The following is a 22,195-nucleotide window of genomic DNA, read 5'->3' as shown; positions in this document are numbered from 1 at the left end:
TGTATGGATGTTATGAATTCTGCAAGCTGCTTTCAACAGAATGGGCCAAGCATATTAGCTTTGAATTCAGATTAGAGAAAAATCAGTAACATATGGAACAACATTCATGCAATCTAACTTACTAATTTTGTAATGTTTTCTATGATTTTAACCTGTTTTAACTTGTAAGAAAATTGCATTTCAATAAAAATGACAAAAGTCTCATAGAATAATTTAGACAAAAAAAATTGTGTATTTAATAAATGACTCTAACATTGTGTATCAAAAACTTTTAAGTATATCTGTTCTTATGTTAGTATCATAATTAATATATATATGGGATTTTATCTGTGTAGAACAATAACTCACCGCAGGTTGATTTATCTATGTCAATATTGAAAAATAAAATTAATTCCTTCCTTCTTCTCTATTCACCAGTTTTGGACAGTTTGGATAGCCAACTGGCACAAGAACAATCTCAAGATACTGTGAATACAAGAACTCCAATTAACTATGGCTCTACAGCACCAAAAATCCATCATCATTCCACTGTTGTGCAACCAAATTTCCTTGGAGAAGTACAGAGAAATGACCAGAACCTGTTTTCCCCAGATAGAACAAGGACATTAGGAGCCAGAAATAAATACAAAAGTTTCTTCACACCAAGGAGGCTTTATGATACCTATACAAAGCAACATCACATAGAAAAATACCCATATGGGGATTTGTGTGATGAAAGATCTTCTTTTTTAAAGAGAGGATATTCTGCTTGTTCTCTTGGATATTCTTCAGAAGATAGGTTGGCATTTCCATCAGGATCATACAGTAATGGATTTGGTCCTAAGAACTTCATGTCCAACAATAAAATGGGCAGAAGTTACTCTTTGTCTTGCCTTACAAGGCGCTCGTCTTTGATGTCTGCTGACATGTTTTCCACTGGTAGCTTACAGCACGATTCGGAAAGCAATACGGACTTCACAAAATTCAATTTCCAGCATCAGTCCAGACGGATTCCTCTTTCATCTATTATATGGAATATACCACAGTCTTCTAGGCATTCACTACATTCAGACAGACTTCGTAGAACACAGTCATTAATAGAATTTAACTCAGCGTTCGAGGACTCCCATCCTTGTTCTCCAGAGGAAAATACAAGGTATAAATTTTATAGGTCAAAAATGAATTATAGACAAGTAATACCAAATAAGAGCCATCCTTTATTCACTGAGAGACGAATAGACCCTCTGTGTTTCAACAGTCGGGAGAATTTTATGTTACATCCATTGAAAAATGTTTCAAAGCCATGTTACAGATACCCATCATTTCATGGTAAAATGAATCGGTCCCCAAACAATTTTCCTTTTGGAAGAACAGAGGAGTATCCTTTTAGACGTGATAATCATCAGTATTTCAGTGATGCTAACCATGTCCCTGATGTAAACTTTGAACAGCTGATTGAGCGGCGAAGTGACTATGGAAAAAAAAGAGACGTATGGCATAATGAACATATGCATGACCATGTTTCAGAATACACAAAGAGTAGGGACCATCAAGGAAGAGCAATTAACAAATTGCTTGTAAAGGATTCAAGAGGCATGCAAAAAGGTGCAACTTATGTCTCAACTGCTTTGGAGAACCAAACTGAATATGTCGAACCAAGTCAAAGTCATTTTAGTGGGGATAGTCAAGTTCCTTCAAAGACATCTGTTAAACCCTTTCAAACCAAGAAGGGCTCAAAAATGAGTGGCATGGAAGAGATGATTGGTGCTGATCAGTCAGATAAAGTGGATAGTATGGACATAAAAAAGCCAACATTAATTCAAGCATTTGGACAAATAAAAACAAACAATCCAACAGAATCTCAGATGTCTCCTCCTACAGTCTCTTCTCAAGCTGCCCCTCCTATGAGCAGATCTCTCCATCCACCTTTTATATTAAATTCAAAAAGGCAAGCCAAGGCAAATCCCTTAAGGCGCATTGAAAACATTTGTTTATCAAATATTCACAGTAAAAATGGCCAAAGAAATGAAGTCAACAGTACTGAAAGCAACGGTGTAAAGCAAGCATGTCCCCCACACCTTATTGCTAATCCTTCAAAGCTGTCAATTCTTCAAAATAACCCTCAAGAGGAGCACCGGTTGGAAACTTTGAAAGCATTTAACCCGGACAAGATGTTAAACCCTGTTTTCATTGAAGACTCCAAAGTACTTCCAAACAATGATTTCCCAGTTTCTTATGCTGAAACACTCCATAAACCAAATAGATTTATTAGATATTCAACTAGTAATAGTATTAGTGCCTCACCCAGCAGCAGCCCTCTCAAATCTCCTAAAACACATAAGACATTATTTCAAAAATCAGCTAGTATTGATGGGAGTGATCTCTTTAAAAAACGCATCTCTCCCTCTACAAGGAAGATCCCTTTCAGAAATAAGAGGATGGGGGAGGATAACTTAGAAGCCCATGTACCAAGCAGACTTGGGAATATTTATTCAAATAAGGGAGATAAAAGCTCTTTGTTCAGCTCATCCTGCTCATCCTTAAACATATTGTCCAAAGAAATGGTGGAAGAAAAAAATAAACAAATTAAAAAGTATCACATGCATTTAATTCAAGCTCCTAACTGCCCATCAGGGAGTACTAATATAATTGGCAGCAAACGGAAAAAAAGAGATGAGATGCTTGATGCAGAGAAAGCAATTTTTCTTTCTTCTGAAAACGAGGAAACGGGGGCAGAAAATCCTTTAAAGCAATATAAAACCACCAGCAAATTGACAGTAAGCATAGATGAAGATAATGTAAAATACCATGAATTGATTTCGGTTTATTATACTTTACCACGGAAACATTCACAAGCTTTGTGCAATGCCTTCCGAGTAGATACCAAAAAGGCAGATTCATCCGCGTCCCCAGAAAAATCGCAGACTCCTCAAAAGCAGTATGAAGTTCATGTCGGTATGACAACTGTAGCTTTCCCACCCAGCTTAGAAAAAGGAGAAAAAGTTATTTCTCCTGACAAAATACCTGCTCCTGATATACAACAGGATTCAAAAAATATAGGCAATCCTATTAAAGTTCTCCAAGTTTCAAATCCCATTATGGAAACAGCAGGTGTTTCTCCAGCACATTGTTCAATGAATAATAAAAAGGAAATAGCTGTATCAGGAGCAGAAGAGCTGGGACTTGCAATTTCCAATAGGCCACCTGTGGATGGTTCTCCAGGTGGCCCCAAACCCAGCAGAAAAGAGGTTGAAACAGTTAGCACCAATATTTTGTCCAACCTGCATGTTGGCAGGCGCTCTTCTCCATGGACAGACTCCTCAAAGCTTGATAAAAACTTACGTCTTAACTCACTGAATTCCAAAAGTACCTCTTTGGGGGATATTTCTGCAGTTTCTTCTGCAATAAATGGTCATAAAGGGGGTCCTGGCTATAGACAGCCATCTGCTGAAGCATCAGCAAGCATTCCTCCTTCCAATTTAATTGACGTTATCCAGGACGGAAAACCCACTGCATGTCCAGAAGTTGGCACTCGAGTAAATGTCACTAAAGAAAAAATTAGAAATGCTGCAGAAATCAAAGAAAGGGCTCGTTATATATGTCGCATTATTTCTGAAAGGGGACATCGGTTTCCACCGAGAAATGAAAGTGTCAGAAGTGAAACATCCATTTCAACAAGCAAGATGCATTCAGCTTCCCAGAATTTAACGGTGCCAGGGGATGCTGCTTTTTCAGCTAATGTGGTCATTCATCCAAAAGGGAATGTGGTAGAATGTTCAAAGCCTGAAGAGCAGGAGATGCCTCAAAGTCCTGCACTCCGCAAAGTTGGCACAAATTTACAGAGGTCTGAAAGAGTCTGTGTGGACAATGAGAACCTTAGCTCTAAAGGTAAGCCATCAGGTCCTACCCAGGACTTGCCAGAGCATTTACTACCTGAAAGTAAGCTTGCCCTGGATAGCCTTAAAAATAAAGTTAATGACATAGAAAAAAGGAAAAATAGGCCTTCAGTTAAAAACAAACTAGCAGCCATGTGCAGAACAAGTCGAAAGTTTTCTAATAGGAAAAGCTCAAGTCCCAAACCACACGTAAGTTGCATATTTTCACAAAATGATGCACTTTCATTAGAGAAAAGCAGCCATCATCCCATGTTGATTTCACCCAATGATTCCCAGCAAACAGGGAATGAGAATCAGAATCAGGTTTCTCTACCTGGTGAATTTGATATTCCAAGGCTGAGTAAAGTTGAAACTAAGAAATTGCAAACTAATGAAGATAGGAGGCCTTTGACTAACTTGTGCAACCAAAAAAGAGAACATTCTGGGCAAAGTGATAAAAATATGAAGACCATCCAAAATTCTACCATCCTATTTTCAAAATCAATTATGCCTGTGCTAAACAACAATTTACAGACAGGTAGCAAAGTTTTAGAAAATAACAGCCATCCCATTTTCTCCAAATCCGCAGGAATGGATGCTTGCCCTCAAAAAAAAGGTCACTGTAATGTTGGTGAGCTTTCATCTTTTCCACTTTTGTCTGATAAACATGCATACATTAAAAACAATTCAAAAACAAATATTTCTCCACTGCAAAAATTGACTTCTAAAGCAGAATGTGATGGTTATCAAGATAACGAGCAGTCAGACATCTTTAAAAATGTAAACCAATCCTGTTCCAAGCCAGTTCTAAATCCCAACAAAACCCAGCGTGAACGACATTTTTCTGAATGTTCCTATACACAAAAACTCCATGATTATTTGCCCCCTAAAAACAATCTGACACAGTCTGGATATAATCGGAAAATTAAGTCCTATTCTGAACTGTTGTCCTGTGATGAAAATGAGAACTGGGACACATACAAGGAGAATAAAAGGAACTTTGGTTCGCGACCTATCATGTACCCCTCAATTGAATTTGGTATTTTTGGAAAAGAACAACAGCAGGCTTTCTTAGATAACATAAAGAGGTCACTCACGGAAGGGCGGTTGTGGAATCCATGTCTTTTAAAGAACTTCAGGTCCATTAAAAGGGAAGATGTGTGTTCCTTAAACGGGTTGGAGCTGTTGAAATCAAGTGCTACAGAAGAACAGTTCCCAAATGAACCTTTTGATTTCCATGAAGAAGCCTCTGCATATTCTTCAGATTCAGACTCTGATACCACCACAGATGATGAATATTATCTGCATGAGTATGAGAAAGAATCAGAACTATGAGGAACTCAACAGATGTAGAAAGCAACTGCCTACTTGCTGACTTGTTGGTTGATAGCTTATAAAAGAGTAGGGACTGAAAACTTGATTAGCTTTCTATAAATGCGCTAATTTGAACTCAGATACTAAATGAACATATTGCACTAATCTAGTCTTCCACAATGCTGGCTTTTCTCAAATATGTAGACTGCCAGAATTCTAACAAATATCCCTGGAATTAGGATCCACATATCTAGGGAATGCTCAGTTATAGAAGCTCTGCGGAGATGTAATACATTTGGTTTTAGGGTAGGGTACCGTATGAACTCAGTAACTGTGGCTTATAAACTGCGGCGTACTTTTTTGCGTGTTGCTTAAATCCAACCAATTGTAGTTTATTCAATTAAACCATGGTGAGATAATCTGTAACTTAAGAGTTATGTAAACCTAGCCATTACAATGATCGGCTCAAAAATTTGTTTTTAAATGGTAAAAAATCACCCCACATTTGAATCTCTAATGGCACTGGAAAGAATAAAGGAATTGTCCTACTGGTTCTTAAATGAGGTTGCCTGCTTTTGCAGAGCAGGATCTCTTTGTACCAGTTAACTTTGGCACATAATCATAACACGGCTGCTTTCATCAGCAATTGAATGTTTGCATTCAACACATCCATAGCCTTTCTGTGTTTGAACAAATCTAAAACTTCTACGTGTTAGGGGGAAAAGGGAAGATTCAGAATATGTGTATATTTAATATCCTATATGAGAATATATTCCTTGAATCGGAAAATGTGTGTGTTTATTAGAACTATTAAAATGAAAGGAGCTACTTCAATGAGGTAACTATCCTTAAGCTTCAAATCATGCTGAAGCTATTGCAAGAGACTCTCTTATTCATAACAGTGAAATTTTAAAATACTACATGTTCACTAATTTCCACTTTAATTTTTAAAATTAGCCTATTAATATGATGTACAAAATTGGTTATTCTGAAATGCTTAATACTTCGTTAAAGAAGTATGTGTATGTACAGAATGTACAGTATACTTTAAAATATTTGTTTAGTATGGCAGTTACACTTGAAAGTACTTCTACAGTATATATTTATATTTTAATTCATGTAAATGAAACCATTCTAGTAAGATTCTAATTATCTGTTCATGTAAAAATATGTTCCTTAAATGTGAATTATTTTTTTAAAAAATCTGTGCATTAATTGCGCATATAGCCTAATGAAGCTGTACAGCTTTTTGCATTAGAAAAAGACTTTGAAACTTGTAAAGCTTTATTGAAGCTTTTTAATTGAAAACACTTGTATGTGACAAGCTCAGAGTGCAGTCAAAAAGTCATGCACAGGCGTATGTTTACACGCATACAAAACTGTTCTTTAATATTTTCTTTTTGTGCTTTGCCTTTATGACTTCATTCCTTTGTACATTGTAAATAAGTTGTTTGTTTTGAGATTAATTTTCAGGCCGTATTAACTTCTGGTGAATTTTTGTTCTATGTATCCAGGCGTTTTAATAGTACTCTACCTGTACGAACAAAACTGTAATCCCACTGAGGAGCAAAATTCCTTCAATGCAACCTGATCTCATTAATGCAAACAATTGTTTGCTATTTGCTCGCACGGGCAGGTACAATCCCATTGCAGAGTAACCAGGTTCAGACGGAGAAGGTCAATCTATGGCAACTGAACCGCCCATTCCAAAGTCCAGCTAGAGCAATGTTACAGGGCTGGAACTGAGGAGCAGATGAAATGTCTTAACTCCAGGATTGGTGAGTTTTCTCCCTTGTTTGGAGAACAGGATCCAGATAGTTCCAAACCTCCCAAATTCAAAAATATATGAATTTCATGGGGTTTTCAAACAATTTTGGACCTTAAGACTGATTTGATGGGTGGCATTTACCAAACCATCTCTCCACTGCTTATCAGAAAGGCTATTTCAGAGTGAGTGGCAGTAGAGAAGTCCAAGGTATGAAAAAATGTCACTCTGTTTAAAGAGCACTATATAAGAAGCTCCTTCTACAGTTTCATAGAATTTTGTTTGTAAAACAAGGCAACAGGCAGCATATTGGATGTCTGAAACTAAGCATTTAGTTATAAATAGTTTAGCAATTTGTCCCCAGAAATTTGATGTTCTTCTGTCTTATGTTGACCACCCATGTTTTATGTGAGCCTTCCCTAGTCCTTTTGTCTTCAAATGTGCTGGCACTACAACTCCCAGAATTCCTTGCCAGTCTATTACAATGCAAGCATATTTAGATATAACCAGGGAAACCTTTTTTTTTATTTGAAATAAGCTATTAATATTGACTACCAATATTTTAAATAAATGGACTATATTTATGACCGACTCACAAGGTGGTTTTCTTGTTTGTGTTCTGCTTTAATTCTGAATGCTTAATAAATGTTTAATTTTCAGGGCAGACATGCCTGAACGGCCTGTTTACAGTTGTGACATCAAAAATGGATTCAAGTGTTTAGAGTCAATTATTTTGTTATTACAAGATGTCATCTTCTCTTGACTTTATGTAATATTTCTAATATGAAGAAAAACAAGTATAATACATGTAAAAAAAGGTGCAAATAATAATAATAATAATAATAATAATAATAATAATAATAATAATAATAATAATAATAATAATAGTAAAGTTGGAAGGGACCTTGGAGGTCATCTAGTCCAACCCCCTGCTCGGGCAGGAAACCCTACACCATTTCGGACAAATGGCTGTCCAGTCTCTTCTTAAAAACTTCCAGTGTTGGAGCATTTACTGCTTCTGGAGGCAAGCTGTTCCACTGATTAATTGTTCTCACTGTCAGGAAGTTTCTCCTTAGTTCTAGGTTGCTTCTCTCCTTGATTAGTTTCCACCCGTTGCTTCTTGTCCTGCCTTCAGGTGCTTTGGAAAATAGCTTAATTCCCTCTTCTTTATGGCAGCCCCTGAGATATTGGAATACTGCTATCATGTCCCCCCTTGTCCTTCTCTTCGTTAAACTAGACATACCCAATTCTAGCAACCGTTCCTTATATGTTTTAGCCTCCAGTCCCCTAATCATCTTTGTTGCTCTTCTCTGTACTCTTTCTAGAGTCTCAACATCTTTTTTACATCGTGGTGACCAAAACTGGATGCAGTATTCCAAGTGTGGCCTTACCAAGGCATTGAAGAGTGGTATTAATACTTCACGTGATCTTGATTCTATCCCTCTGTTAATGCAGCCTAGCACTGTGTTGGCCTTTTTGGCAGCTGCAGCACACTGCTGGCTCATATTTAAGTGATTGTCTACTAGGACTCCGAGGTCCCTCTCACAGTTACTACTATTGAGCATGGTGCCACCTATGCTGTACTTGTGCATTTGGTTTTTCTTGCCTAAATGTAGAACCTTGCTTTTTTCACCATTGAATTTCATTTTGTTAGTTAGTGCCCAGTGTTCAAGTCTGTCCAGATCCTTCTGTATCTGAAGCCTGTCTTCTGGAGTGTTGGCTATTCCTGCCAGCTTGGTGTCGTCTGCAAATTTGATGAGTTCCCCATCTATCCCTTCATCCAAGTCATTGATGAAGATGTTGAAGAGTACTGGGCCCAGAACAGAGCCCTGGGGCACCCCACTACACACTTCCCTCCATATAGATGCAGTTCCATTGAGGACCACTCGCTGAGTACGGCCGGTCAGCCAGCTACGGATCCATCTGGTGGTGGTTCTGTCTACCCCACATTTTTCTATCTTGTCAAGTAGTAGGTTGTGATCTACTTTATCAAATGCCTTACTGAAGTCCAAGTAAATTATGTCCACAGCATTCCTCTGATCCACTAATTTTGTCACTTGGTCAAAGAATGCAATAAGATTTGTCTGGCATGATCTATTTTTGACAAACCCATGTTGGCTTTTAGTAATGACTTTGTTTGCCTCTAGGTGTTCGTTGATTCGTTGTTTGATTATCTTTTCCAGGATCTTCCCAGGTATTGAGGTCAGGCTGATAGGTCTGTAATTTCCTGGATCCATTTTTTTTCCTTTTTTGAGGATGGGAACTACATCAGCTCTTTTCCAGTCCTCTGGTAGTTCCCCTGTGTTCCAGGATCTTTGAAAAATATAGTTCAGTGGCTCCGATATTACATCTGCCAGTTCCTTGAGAACTCTGGGGTGTAATCCATCTGGTCCTGGCGATTTGAACTCATCTAGGCTGGACAGGTGCTCCCTAACCATTTTCTTGCCTATCTTAACTTGTGTTTCTGTTTTGTTTTTTATGGCAGTATTTTTAATAGGTTGGTCTGTTTTTTCCCTTTGTGTAAAGACAGATGCAAAACACGAGTTAAATAGTTCTGCTTTCTCCCTGTTGTTTGTCACCTTCTTGCCACTTCCACCCACTAATGGACCAATCGTTTCCTTCACTTTTTTCTTGTTTTTTACATGTTGAAAGAAGCTTTTTTTGTTATTTTTGACTTTGGTCGCAAGCCTTAGTTCATTTTGAGCCTTGGCTTTCTTCACTTCATCTTTGCAGGCTCGGGCTATTTGCTGATATTCTGACTTAGTTATGTTCCCCTCTTTCCACTTTCTATACTTGTCCTTTTTATCTTTCAATTTGTCAGAGAGTTCTTTATGCAGCCATGCTGGTTTCTTTTGAGAGCTGTTGTTTTTCCTCTTTGTTGGTATTGTGCTAGACTGTGCTTTTATTATCTCATTTTTCAAAATTTCCCAAGCTTCTTGAGTTGTTTTCCCCTTGAGGATTCTCATCCATGGAATCCTTCCCAAGCCCTCTCTAAGTTTATTGAAATTAGCTCTCTTGAAGTCCAAGACTCTAGTTTGACTGTGTTCTATTGGTTGTGCTTCTATAATGTTGAATTCTAATATTGCATGATCACTTCCTCCCAGGGTTCCTATGGCTTCAACACCGTCTATCATTTCATCTCTGTTAGTGAGAATTAGATCCAAGATGGCTAATCCCCTAGTTCCCTTCTCTACTTTTTGGGAGACAAAGTTGTCTGCTAGGTTTGCCAGGAACCTGTTTGATCTTCCACTTGGTGCGGAGTTTGTCTCCCAGTTGATGTCAGGGTAGTTAAAGTCCCCCATTACTATTGTGATGTGCTTCCTACATACCTTAGTTAGCTGACTGGCAAAAAGTTCATCTATTTCCTCTGTTTGGTTGGGTGGTCTGTAGTATACACCTATGGCAATGTCATTTCCCCCCCCTTTTATATTGACCCAAATGCATTCAAGACAGTTTTTATCATTGTTGTACTCTATTTCTGTGGAGATGTAGTTATTTCTTATATAGAGAGCAACTCCACCTCCTCTTTTATTTGGTCTGTTTCTTTTAAATAATTTAAATCCCTCTAGCTGTGTGTTCCATGTGTGAGTTTCATCCCACCATGTTTCCGTAATGGCAACAATATCATATCTGCCCTCATTAACCTGAATTTCTAGTTCACCCTGTTTGCTGTTCATACTCTGTGCACTGGTGTATAAACATTTGAGTCCTTTGTGGGTGGCCCTGTGTTTCCTTTCTACATAGCCTGTGTGGTGCCTGAGTTCCCCTATTGTCTTACCACCTATTTGGTTAGTGCACTTTATGTGGCACTCGCTATTAGAGGCTTCATTTTGATTGATAGCAAGGTTGGTATTCTTGTCCACACACACATCTATGCTACATGCACTGATAGCCCTATAGTTTTTAAATTGCCGGGGACAGGGTTGTTCCGTATCAATTAACTCCCTGTCCCCGCTGTTTAGTTTAAATTTCCCTCCAGAAAATCTGTGAATTTATAGCCGAGTAACTCAGTCCCTTTTTTTGATGGATGCAAACTATCTCTTTTGTACATCTTTTGATTGGACCAGCTACTGACATCGTGACTAATATATCCAAAGCCTTCCCCTTTACACCACTCCTTTAGCCCATATTGAATTGTGCTATGCGCTGGCCTTTTCCGTTTTGCTCCTTATACACTGGTAAAACCTCTGAGAAAGTAAGCCTACAGCTTATTCTGCTAAGTTCCTTTCCCTATAATTATCCCTATAAAACTTTAAATGGAATATACTTGGATAATATAGTACAAAACTCTAAAGAGTAAACAATACATTAGATCAGTACCAAAAGTTATAAACCAAATTAAGATGTAATTCGATAAAGGAGAATATTTGTAGCTCAGGGTTGAAATAAGGGGTCCTTAGAGCTTTCTGAGTTTGGTTGTTTTCTTATAAAACACTGATGATGTTATCTAGTTTGGGTAATGAAAAGTCTGCAAGAAAACAATTAAGTTGAGAGAGCACCAAGGACCTGAATAGACAAATATTTCAGTCATTGAAGCCTGCTCCACAATTTAGCCATTATTTCAAAGAAGAAATTATAGAAAGCATATAAAATTGTTGCAGCTATCAATATATAAAAGAAAATTCAGTGAATTTTGAAGAAATATATGGTTTAGATAAATTGAATAAAAATATGTTTGTAATGCAATTATTACCTTCAAAAGTGTCCCATTCTCCTATGAATTATTCTTCAGTATTAGACTTTACAATGCTGCCTTCATGTATAAAAAAACCTGCTCACTACATTTTCAGAACATTTATTTTAGCAATCAAGACTGGAGTAATATACCAATATTAGAACATATAATACCAATTCGAAGTATGGTGATCAAAGTAAATATATTGGTCTTCAACTGAAATTCACACTGCTGCATCTTTTCATCTCTGTTCAAGTTCTACATCCATTTTATCATATTTTAACTTGTTCAGATTCTAAATCATAACTTCAGTGTAATTTATAGATTGCACCTTAACTGATGTTCAATATTTTAAGATGTTCAAATCCATTCCAGTCCTGTTATGTTCTCCCTTGTTTCTATAGTTCATCTGTTGTAGTACAACTTATTTGAAGATGTTGGAACCAATTGAATATAGGAGAACTTTGTTTAGTAAGAGATGCAAAAGTGTTTATCTTTGTCCTATTGACAATGTAATCTTGTAGTCTAAACAAGTTGTCTTTCTACTAAGTGGATTTCTTTATTTTCATGAAAAACAGATTTCTCCTGTGGGCCTAGGAAGTAGACTTAAAGTCTGAATGCACAAGATGAAACAAGTTCCTTGAAAGATCTCGGTTTGATGAATGCTTTGAGAATTCAATCTCTTGTCCATACACTGTTGTGCTCAGACGTTATGCTCAAAAACAGCACATGAATGCAAATACCCCTCCAGCCCATTTACAAATTCCAGCAACATAATAAACAGTAGCTGTGGAACTGCAATATCCATTACAAAACACAATTTACAAAGATAATCCATGGCCTACAATCAATTGTTTAATGATAGATCAAAGTTACGTGGCCTTGGAAAGGGAGCTTACAGCCATTGTAAAACATGACTTTTGGGCCTTTGGCAACTGGCTGGCATTTAGGACTGGTTGCAGTGTCCCACAGTCACATGGCCAAGATTTGTGACTTTTTGCCCATATCTGGCAAAGAAAGGCCCATATGGATTAAACAAAATGGATTTGTTTAAGACCTATTTATTCAGACTTACAACTGTGTGATTTGCTTAACAGCTAGTGTAAAAACAATTTAAAAAATCAGGTTCAGTCACATGGGTACTTCGACTTATGATTGCAACTACTTACGGTCAAAATTCTAGTCCCAACTGAGGTCGTAAATCAAGAACAGCATTCAAATACCTCCCCTGTAGCAAAGGATATACAGATCTATGCTGTTAGGTCCCATTTCTCTTACTGCAACCCATAAGGTCTGTCCATTCATTCCAGATACATTATTGCTGTTTTTCTGTATTGGCAATGCAAAATATAACTTGCAGCAAAGTGTATAGTACTCAATTCAGGCAACTTTCTTATATGCAGGTGTTGTGTGAATGGTATTAAATTATAATGAATGCTCCTCTCCGCTGATCTGATTTCTGTCTGCATTCCTTACTTTGTATGTGGAAATACTGGGAAGCATAGCCAAAGATAATTTAATTTCATCTTAATCTCATTTATTTTAAGATCAATGTGGAAATTGATTACAGGTAGTCCTTGACCTATAACCATTCCTTTAGTGACGATTCAAAGTTACAACTGTGCTGAAAAAAGTAATGACTGTTTTTCATATGACCATTGCAGCATGGTGTGTGTGTGTCACATGATCAAAATTCAGAAGCTTGGCAACTGACTCATAGTTATGATGGTTGCAGTGTCCTGGAGTCATGTGGTCACATGTTTGTGACCTTTTGAGAAGCAAAGTCATTGTGGGAAACCAGATTTTCACAACAACCGTGCTCCTAACTTAACAACTGCATTGATTAACTTAACGACTGTGGCATGTCTCATAAAATGGGACAAAAGTTACTTAACAGATGTCTTGCTTAGCAGCAGAAATTTTGGGCTCAATGGTGGAGGTGGTTGGTCCCATCTCCACACACTCAGCCCCTGCCCTCCCCACAGGTCCTTAGATTTTAATGTTTGGTTTTAATGTTTTTATGTTTTAGTGTATATGTATAACCATTTTATGATTGTATGCTGCTCAGAGTTACTCTGGCCTATGGTAAGATGGGCGGCCAATAAATTTTATAAAGAAATAAATAAATTGGTCATAAATTGAAGGCTACCTGCACCATATTCTGCAGGCAATTTAATGTCAACGGTCATTTCTGCTCTTGCGTGGAATCCATTTTTAAAAAATTCAGTTGGAAAGGTAAGAATGAGAAAGTTCAAAACTTGAGAATTTGAACATCTCAATAAGAAGTCAGAGCACTTTACAATGCCTTGGTAAGGCCACACTTGGAATACTGCATCCAGTTTTGGTCACCATGATGTAAAAAAGATGTTGAGACTCTAGAAACAGTACAGAGGAGAGCAACAAAGATGATTAGGGGACTGGAGGCTAAAACATATATAAAGAACGGCTGCTGGAATTGGGTATGCCTAGTTTAACAAAGAGAAGGATGAGGGGGGACATGAGAGCAGTGTTCCAAAATCTTAGGGGCTGCCACAAAGAAGAGGGAGTCAAGCTCCCTGGTAAGAGCAAACATTTGATGGGTCTCCTAATCCAAGAAATACTGCTTATTTATTTATCAATTTTACTTTATTTATGTATTCTGATTTGACATGCATTTCCCAAAACAGCAATAGTCTGGCACCAGAATGAAGCCACTTGTAGCTCTATCAGTTATGTGTAAAACACAGTTGTTTCTCCTCCTCCTTCTCTTGTTCCATTCTTTTCTCTTTCTCTCCTGTTACTCCAGAAGTCACCATTACATTGTAAATGTGTAGGTAAAGAAGAAAATGGTTAAATTTAAGAGGAAAAAATATTTTAATTGTATGTTTGTATTTGTAAGTTAAAATTATACCAGACTTCTTGGTCTTGGTCTTGGTTCTGTCAATGTTTTTGCATGCAATCCCTAGCATGTCATCCAACAGCCAAATGTGACACAGCTGTAGTACACCCACTTATTAATGGCTTATACATAATTAGACCTTTTGTGGAAGCAGTAAAACAAGAAAGACCATATTTTATATATTAATGAAGGGATGAATGCTAATTTTGAATGCGTGGGAGGATATGTAGCTCCACCTGAAAGCTATTTTCTTGTTTGATGATTTTTATAGCATGTCTATAAAAGGTGTTAATTATAAAAAATATTCTTTTACAAAGAAGATAATCTAAGCGGAGAAGGCTTTGCTTTTTTCTAAACCTTGTGTACAGTGAATTAGCCAACAGAGTTCCAGAATATTCTGAAACCTCAATATTCTTCTGCAACATGAAGTGTTATCATTAAATGTTGTAATAGTGGATACATTTGACATACAAACATACAGTTGTTTTTTTAGAGTATTTTATTATAGTTATTTTCAAGGAATAACAGGTTGATTGGCTGGGTCCCAATTCTACTAAATACATCTATGATTTTAACTTATGAGTGCATACATCCAAAAATCCAAATTGAGAGTTAGTAAGTTTGAATATTTACAGTCAGACTCTTAGTAAGAATAAATCTTTTAATCTTACATAATTAAATTCTCCTTTAAAAAGAGAAACTCTGATGCATCAGCCCCTGTTTGGAACCTCATTAAGTCTTTTGCCTCTTTCAGGTCCAGTTTATCCCACATAAGGAATTGAAGTCCACAAGTCTTAAAGTTGCCAAGGTTGAGAATCCCTGGTCTAGAAGATCTCAGATTTGGGGAAGTGTTTTATTAAATCTGTTAGAAGATTAGTTAGGACTTTGCTGCATTTCCTAGTATTGGTTTTCAGCACAGGTTTGTTATGCAACAAGCCCCATCCAAATTTGGCCAAAATACCCAAACCATAGTTTATTGTTATTGTTCAATCACTATGTCATGTCCAACTCTTTGTGAAACCATGGACCATAGCACACTACATGGTTCAATACACTATCCATAATAATTACATCTATCCATTAATCCTTGGGAAAGAAGGATGCAAAATATTTTCAGATTAATATTTTCACTGGCAAAGAAAGTATTGCCTACTGGTACTCACTTATTAATGTCTAAAATATAACAATATTTCAGTCCATTGGATAGTCCTATATGCCACAACATTTTTCAAGTAATGCTGTCTCTTTCATATTAAGAAAAACATTATTTCAGGAGCCATAAGTTTGGTCACATTTCCTCCTTTCAAGTTCAGAGACAGGACTCTAATTTTGAAAGGGGAAATTTTACATTGGGAAACTTTTATATTGGTACACCCAGTCTGCAAATAAACATAGCATTTTAGACCATAACATAAGCTAGCTAAAATTTATTCACTTCAATTACAAGCAATAAGTTTGGTGTTAGGTTGGTTGAAGAATTCAACTGTTACTGCACTGTCTAGCTCATTTGCAAGAAATATTACCTTCTTCCATATCCTGTTGAATTTGATTTGCCTCTAGTCTATATTTCTGTATTCCAAATATTTGCATCACCAGACACAGGACAAAAATTAAGTGGCATTAAAACCTGTATATTCATTTTCACTGTAAAGGCATATAATTGCATATACTTTCCATTCTTTGATTTCCATCCAGTTTAAATTCTGATTCTCAAGTCAATGAGTGATACAAGAGGAATGCACAGTATACACAAAGGCATCTTCTTAGCTGAATTGGGTCCAGAAAAGAGAATAAAATCAACATTACTACCTTGTAAGATCTTTTTAACTCTGCAGTGTTTTTCATGTTTCTCTTTTTGTAAATGTATTATAAAACTAAAATTAAACATGTTTTTAAAAAGCAGAAACATTCTTTGAGTGAGAGAAGGAAGGAAGGAAGGAAGGAAGGAAGGAAGGAAGGAAGGAAGGAAGGAAGGAAGGAAGGAAGGAAGGAAGGAAGTTAAAGCATTTTTCTGGCTATAATACAACACTTCAGATAAAATACCTCAAGGACATATGTGGCAGAAAAAAATCCTAGTTGGCCTTTATGTGTATGCAAATACTTATTCCATACATTCGTTTAATTGCTGGTTGAACTTACATTGCACTTTCCCTCCAAGAGCTGAAGTCTTCGTTTTATCTCCACAACAAGAACCTTGTAAGGAAAGATGGCCTGAGAAAGTATGATCCAAAGTTTTTCATGTAAGCTTCAATTTCTTAAAAAGAGTTTGAACCCCAATCCTCATCCAAAACCTTAACCATAAGATTACACTGGCTCCCTTACTCCTTGAACCAGTATCTTGAATGTCAATGACTACAATCACAACACATGAAAGCTTAAGTCAGATCTTGGATAAGAGCATATCTGATCAATGATTCACCAGTTGATTTTACGTTTGTCTCCTTGATGTGAAATTCTATCTTAGAGTTGTGGGTTGGCCTGCTGAACATTGAAAGATGAATGACACACCCGGTCCTCTACCTGTGGATCCATAGACACAGCAGATATAGTGCTTCCAACTTAGGATGTCATCTATTCAAGCCTTGAAACTTTGCGTGGTGTAACAAGCTATCAGTTATCTGTGCAGGAGAACAAAGGTAAAAGGGAAAGAGTATTTTTTAAAAGATAAAGTAGAATGCTGTAGTTAGCAGGAGATTATTTTTAACAAATTTGTAAGAAGGATAATTTTGGCTACAAAATTAAAATATCAAAGGAAGAAATATTAGACTGTTTCAAGGATCTTAATAGTTTGGTGACTAGGGCTATACTTAGAATTAGATGTTGCTGCCATTCAAGTGTGTGCCACCTGGATTTTCCATTTGTTCCCTGGTTTAGGGAAGGAATTGGACTATTTTTGAGTGTTTTTCACTGATTTGCTATCTTGAGGCTCTTATTTCAGCTTTATGTGTTGCTTTTTCAAGTAGTAGGAAATTATTTGTGTACTACAAACTATTAGCCTTTTGGCGAGCTGAGAAGACCTGATGCTTCATCCAGGATCTGGGCTATGATAGAAGCGAGCCTAGCAAATGTAAGAGCATGAAGAGGCTACTGTTTATGATGTTGTGGTGCTGTGTTGGGGATATGTCGTGCTGTTGTGCAGTTGATTTATTTTCTTTATTCAAGTTTGATTTAATATCACGGCAGCTGCTTAGAGTTATCTTGTATAAGGTAGATGGCCATGTAAGTTTTTAAGCCTCTTTAGCAGCACAGTTGAGAAGAAAAGACACTGAGCTACATATAGCCTAAACTAAAGGCTTTGCACCCTGGTTTATTCAAGGTAATAGTATGGCTCACATATGTGTTCTACCCTTCATCCAAGAAATTCAAGGTAGAAGTGAAAAGAAGAGATGATTTTGCTGCAGCTGGGACTCAAGTATTTGATAAAATCATGAAAAAAATGTATTGTTAAATGAAATCCACCCTTTTCTCATCCTTGCTTGTACTCTTGAACAGGAATATAGGACTCACATTTTTGTTTTGCTACTGTATATCAATGTCACTTTCTCCTGAATCTTTACTCTTCATGCATTGTATATTATCATTTCCTGAGTGAACCATATCTTTTTTCTCAGTTTGGTCATCCTCATGTCCTTTCCACTTTTTGTTGTGTCTATTTCAAGATGTATTAAATTATTCTAAAACCAATCTGATTGTCTTCTTCCCAGCCTCCTCAAAAGTCTAGATTACTTTTAAGCTGAAAAAGATCACGCTTGGTTCTGCTGTAGATTCACAGCTGATCAGCACAAGCTCTTCTGGTTTAGACTGGGAAAACTTGTTCCCAAGTTCAGTTGTTAATCTTCTGAATATGTAATAATAAAATGGAAGGTGTGTTTTCCAGAGAAGAATAATTCCTGCTTCACATAAGACTATACATATCTAACTCACCTTGTGAGAGCTCACCTATTACAGTATCCTTGAAAAAGATATTTCTTTCTAATGTCTGTTTTATCTTTAAAACATCAATGGCCTTCAATAAATAAACTGTTAAAGTTGAAATAATAGACTTCTAAGTTTCCTGTGTTCTGCTTATGTCCCTCTCACATTTTATCTTTACTTCTGTTAATTCCAGGACTTGTCTGGGACAACAAACCTGAGTGTAATTTTTTTAGAGATAGGGAAAGCCAAGAGGAACAGTGTTTGCTGATGCAGCTCTCCCTGAACTAACAGATGCTGGAATAAGAAAATATTTCTACTTCAAAAAAAGGGGGAAGGTTCAGGAGAAAATTGACTGATGGGATCCTTTTTAAAGGTATGCTATCTCTCTTAGTTACCCTAAATCCAATAATGAAAAAAACAAAACAAATATCTTTTCTATTGTTCCATTTGTAACCTGACTCAAAATCAGTTCAGCCGTATAAGAACTCCTTATTGTGCTGCCTATCATATCTTGTCTGTTGTATAATTGGCTGAATATTCTTGACTGTCACATCTTCATCTGTTTTTAATTTGCATTTATTTTTATTAATTTCTAAATAAATAAATTTGCACCTATCATAGAAATCTGTTGTGGGTCACTTCTTCCTGTCCATATGAAGCAGAAGAAACATTTTTTGCCATACAGATTATGTTTTGATTCCTTATCAGAAGAAGAAATCATCCATGCATTCATTTCATATATGTTATAAAATCCAAAATATATAAAATGGTAACAATGACTAGTAGTGTTTACTACCTGACTGATCTTATTATTAACCAAGATGTGCATTTAAAAGACATGTTCTGTTCTCAAGCCACCTCCTTCCCATCTCACATAATCGGAAGACTCCCCTGAGTACATAAGAATTCTCTTTGCTTCTTTGGGTTATATTTCAACAGCTGCTTCTGTAGGCTTCCAAATTTGCAGATAAAAGGAATAAGGTTGCAGTGATCCAGATTTGAAGGCACAAAGATAATTTGGAACATATTTGAGTATGGATCAAATGATCAAAATGTAATGAATGATTAAATCAATTTTTTTCCCCTGTGGGATTGTGCTGGAGCCCAGGAAAAGAAGCAGTTTCTTGAAGTAGTTGTCAACAGATACTTCTATATATGTTCTGAATCACCTTTTCTTACTGGATCTGGATCAGTGTGTCAGCCAAACATGTAATCTTTGGCCAGGGAGGCTACTCGCTATGATGTGAAAGAAAGCTTGCAAAATTCATTGAGCTTCTGGATGTTTCCTGTGTATTTCTTTGAAATCCTAGGCAAAAAGTACCAGACGTCCAGAAAAGAAATATCTGATAAAATTGTGTAATTATTGTGGTCAGAATCGATAGAAGACAATATTTGTAGCTCAGAGTTGAACTGTGGGGTCCCTTATGCTCTCTGAGCTTGGTTGTTTTCTTGAAAGCATTTCATTACCAAACTGGGTAACATCATCCGCCCTACTAGGAAGTGGGGTTTGACCACAGTATGGTCAGAATATAGTTCAGAATCAAAATACATTTTGCTAATGCTGTTGACCTCCTTTCTCCTTCTTTCCCCATAGAATAAATACTACGTGAGTTTAGATGGAACAGCTGCAGGCTGTCAGTTCCCATACCTGTTATTGGGTGACAACCTTCTATTTAAGGAGAATTCTGAATACCATGAGCACTTCTATAAGGATCTGGCATTGTGGAGCTATTATATACCATGAGTCAACTGATGAGCCAAAGTCTTTGCTAGAAAAGGTCTTTGGCAGGAAATCTTTGTCAGAAAAGAAGAGTGAAATAACATTGTCTAGCTGTAGACAATGTTGAAGGAGTCTAAATTTCTTCTCTCATCTTTCCTATGAGAAAAAGGAAGATGAAACTCCGTCTGAGCAGATCACAACTGCAATATATCAAAACAGGTAGTATGCAGCTTAGTAACATTAATATGCTAAGACATATTTATCTACACTTATTTCTAAATACTGCAGTTGAAAAATTCCTGATCCAGATAAAAGACAATGTGACCTTTGAAAGATAGCACTGGAATCACTAAAGAGATTCCTAACATTGCTGTTTTCACTCTTCTAAAACCTAGTTCTTTTCTTTTTTTTCAGGGATGAACTGTTCCTAAACTGCATAGCAAAAGCCTAAGATTGAAAATCAGGCTTGTCAGATGTTATATTTTTTCTATCCTGCTCTATGAAGTAGAGTTGGTCTCTGACAGAAGGCCACCTGAAGAGACTTGAAGCATTTGAAATGTGGATTTACAGGCGGCTGTTATGTATAAGCTGGGTTGACAAGATCAGAATGAGGAGGTGATAAGCCACCTGGGAAAGCCAAGGGAAATCATCAAAACAATTAAAAAATGAAAGTTAGAATATTTCGGACATTTGATGCGACACCCAGAAAAATACGGCATAGTCCATTTAATCCTCCAGGGAAAGATTGAAGGCAAACAAGGTCCAGGCAGAAGAAGAAGATCGTGGCTTCAAAATCTAAGGGTTTGGACAAAACTCAGCAGCACTTTTTCGTGTGGCTGCTGATAAAAACAGGATCACCAACATGATCGCCAATGTCCGATAACGGATGTGGCACAAGAAGAAGAAGAAGATATCAATGAAAAGACAATTACAGCCGTATTCTAAGTGATCAAAATTATGTGAGAGAAGTTGGACGTGTTTCCATGCTAGCTCCCCCAAATTACGAAAAGCCCTTCCTTGATGGTTTTAAAGTCAACTGACTATTGCTCTGGAACAAGTCATATTGAAGAGTTGGTTTCACACATAAATATGAAAAGAGTGGAACTAACACTGCAACATGGCATAGGACCTAGATATTTCCAGTTGTCTCTACGCGTCTGGTATGTTCTGGCACAGCAAGTGCATTCCAGGCCCTTTCTACATGCAATCTTCAACATAACAACTATTCATTTAGCAAATGAATTCTCAGTCATCCAGGTCATGGTTGTCCCAAAGGTGCTTTTCTAAAAAGCAACTGGACTTTCTTGATTTTTTTTCTCTGAAAACATTTCACTTGTCATCCAAGAAGAAAACTGAAGAAGTTTCTTGGATGAGGAGCAAAACATTTTCAAAGAAAAAAAACAAGAAAGTCCAGTTGCCTTTTGGAAAAGTACTTTTGGAACATTCATTTGGCAACTCTTCAAAATTACAATGGCACTGAAAAAAGGGACTTATGACCGATCCTCACATTTACAACTATTGCAATATTCCCATGGTCACATGCTCAAAATTTAGGGACTTGGCAACCAGCCCGTATTTCTGACAATTGCAGAGTCCTGGGATCATTATCTCCACTTGTGACTTTGCAAGGTGGTTTCCGACAAGCAAGTCAATGGATTCACTTAACAACTGTGTGATTCACTTAATAACTGGGATGATTCACTTAACAACTGTGGCAAAAAGGTCATAAAATTTGGTGTGGTTCACTTAACAACCACCTTGCTTAGTAATGGAATTTCTGTGGTCATAAGTTAAGGATTACCTGTATTAAACATTGTCATCTTACAGGATGGAGCATGGTGGCTCACGTGGTTTCATTCACTGACCATTCACTGCCGAAAAATGGACTAACAACCAGTGATTGCACTGTTGACCATCACAGCCACATGAGAAAAATTCAGTGAGTTTTGTGTGTTCACAAAAAAAAATGGATTACTTCAGTAAATCGAGTTAAGCTTTGTAATATACGTTAAGCTTGGTTTACTGAATGGATGGAAACTAATCAAGGAGAAAAGCAACCTAGAACTAAGGAGAA

General features: G+C 36.9%; 1 protein-coding gene across 10 annotated transcripts in view; it reads left to right on the top strand.

Annotated features, from left to right (window-relative positions):
* Positions 1–20,691, top strand: part of EXPH5 (exophilin 5) — a 40,012-nt gene extending 19,321 nt beyond the window's left edge. For 4 of the 10 annotated variants that reach the window (XM_039322444.1, XM_039322435.1, XM_039322390.1 and 1 more), the window contains exon 4: positions 418–7,525. In XM_039322444.1, coding sequence (XP_039178378.1) covers positions 418–5,189 — 4,772 coding nt within the window. In that variant the 3' untranslated portion in view covers positions 5,190–7,525. Of the gene's footprint in view, positions 1–417; positions 7,526–15,240; positions 16,727–16,950; positions 17,123–18,594; positions 18,775–19,995; positions 20,341–20,535 lie in introns of those variants that run through there. The other 6 variants (XR_005554135.1, XR_005554136.1, XR_005554133.1 and 3 more) reach the window with 6 other exon arrangements.
* Positions 20,692–22,195: the final 1,504 nt, after the last annotated feature.

This window comes from Crotalus tigris, unplaced genomic scaffold (genome assembly GCF_016545835.1).
Source record: "Crotalus tigris isolate CLP2741 ecotype Arizona unplaced genomic scaffold, ASM1654583v1 scf7180000017607.2124824, whole genome shotgun sequence".
NCBI lineage: Eukaryota > Metazoa > Chordata > Lepidosauria > Squamata > Viperidae > Crotalus > Crotalus tigris.
This window is presented reverse-complemented; position numbering and strand designations above follow the sequence as displayed.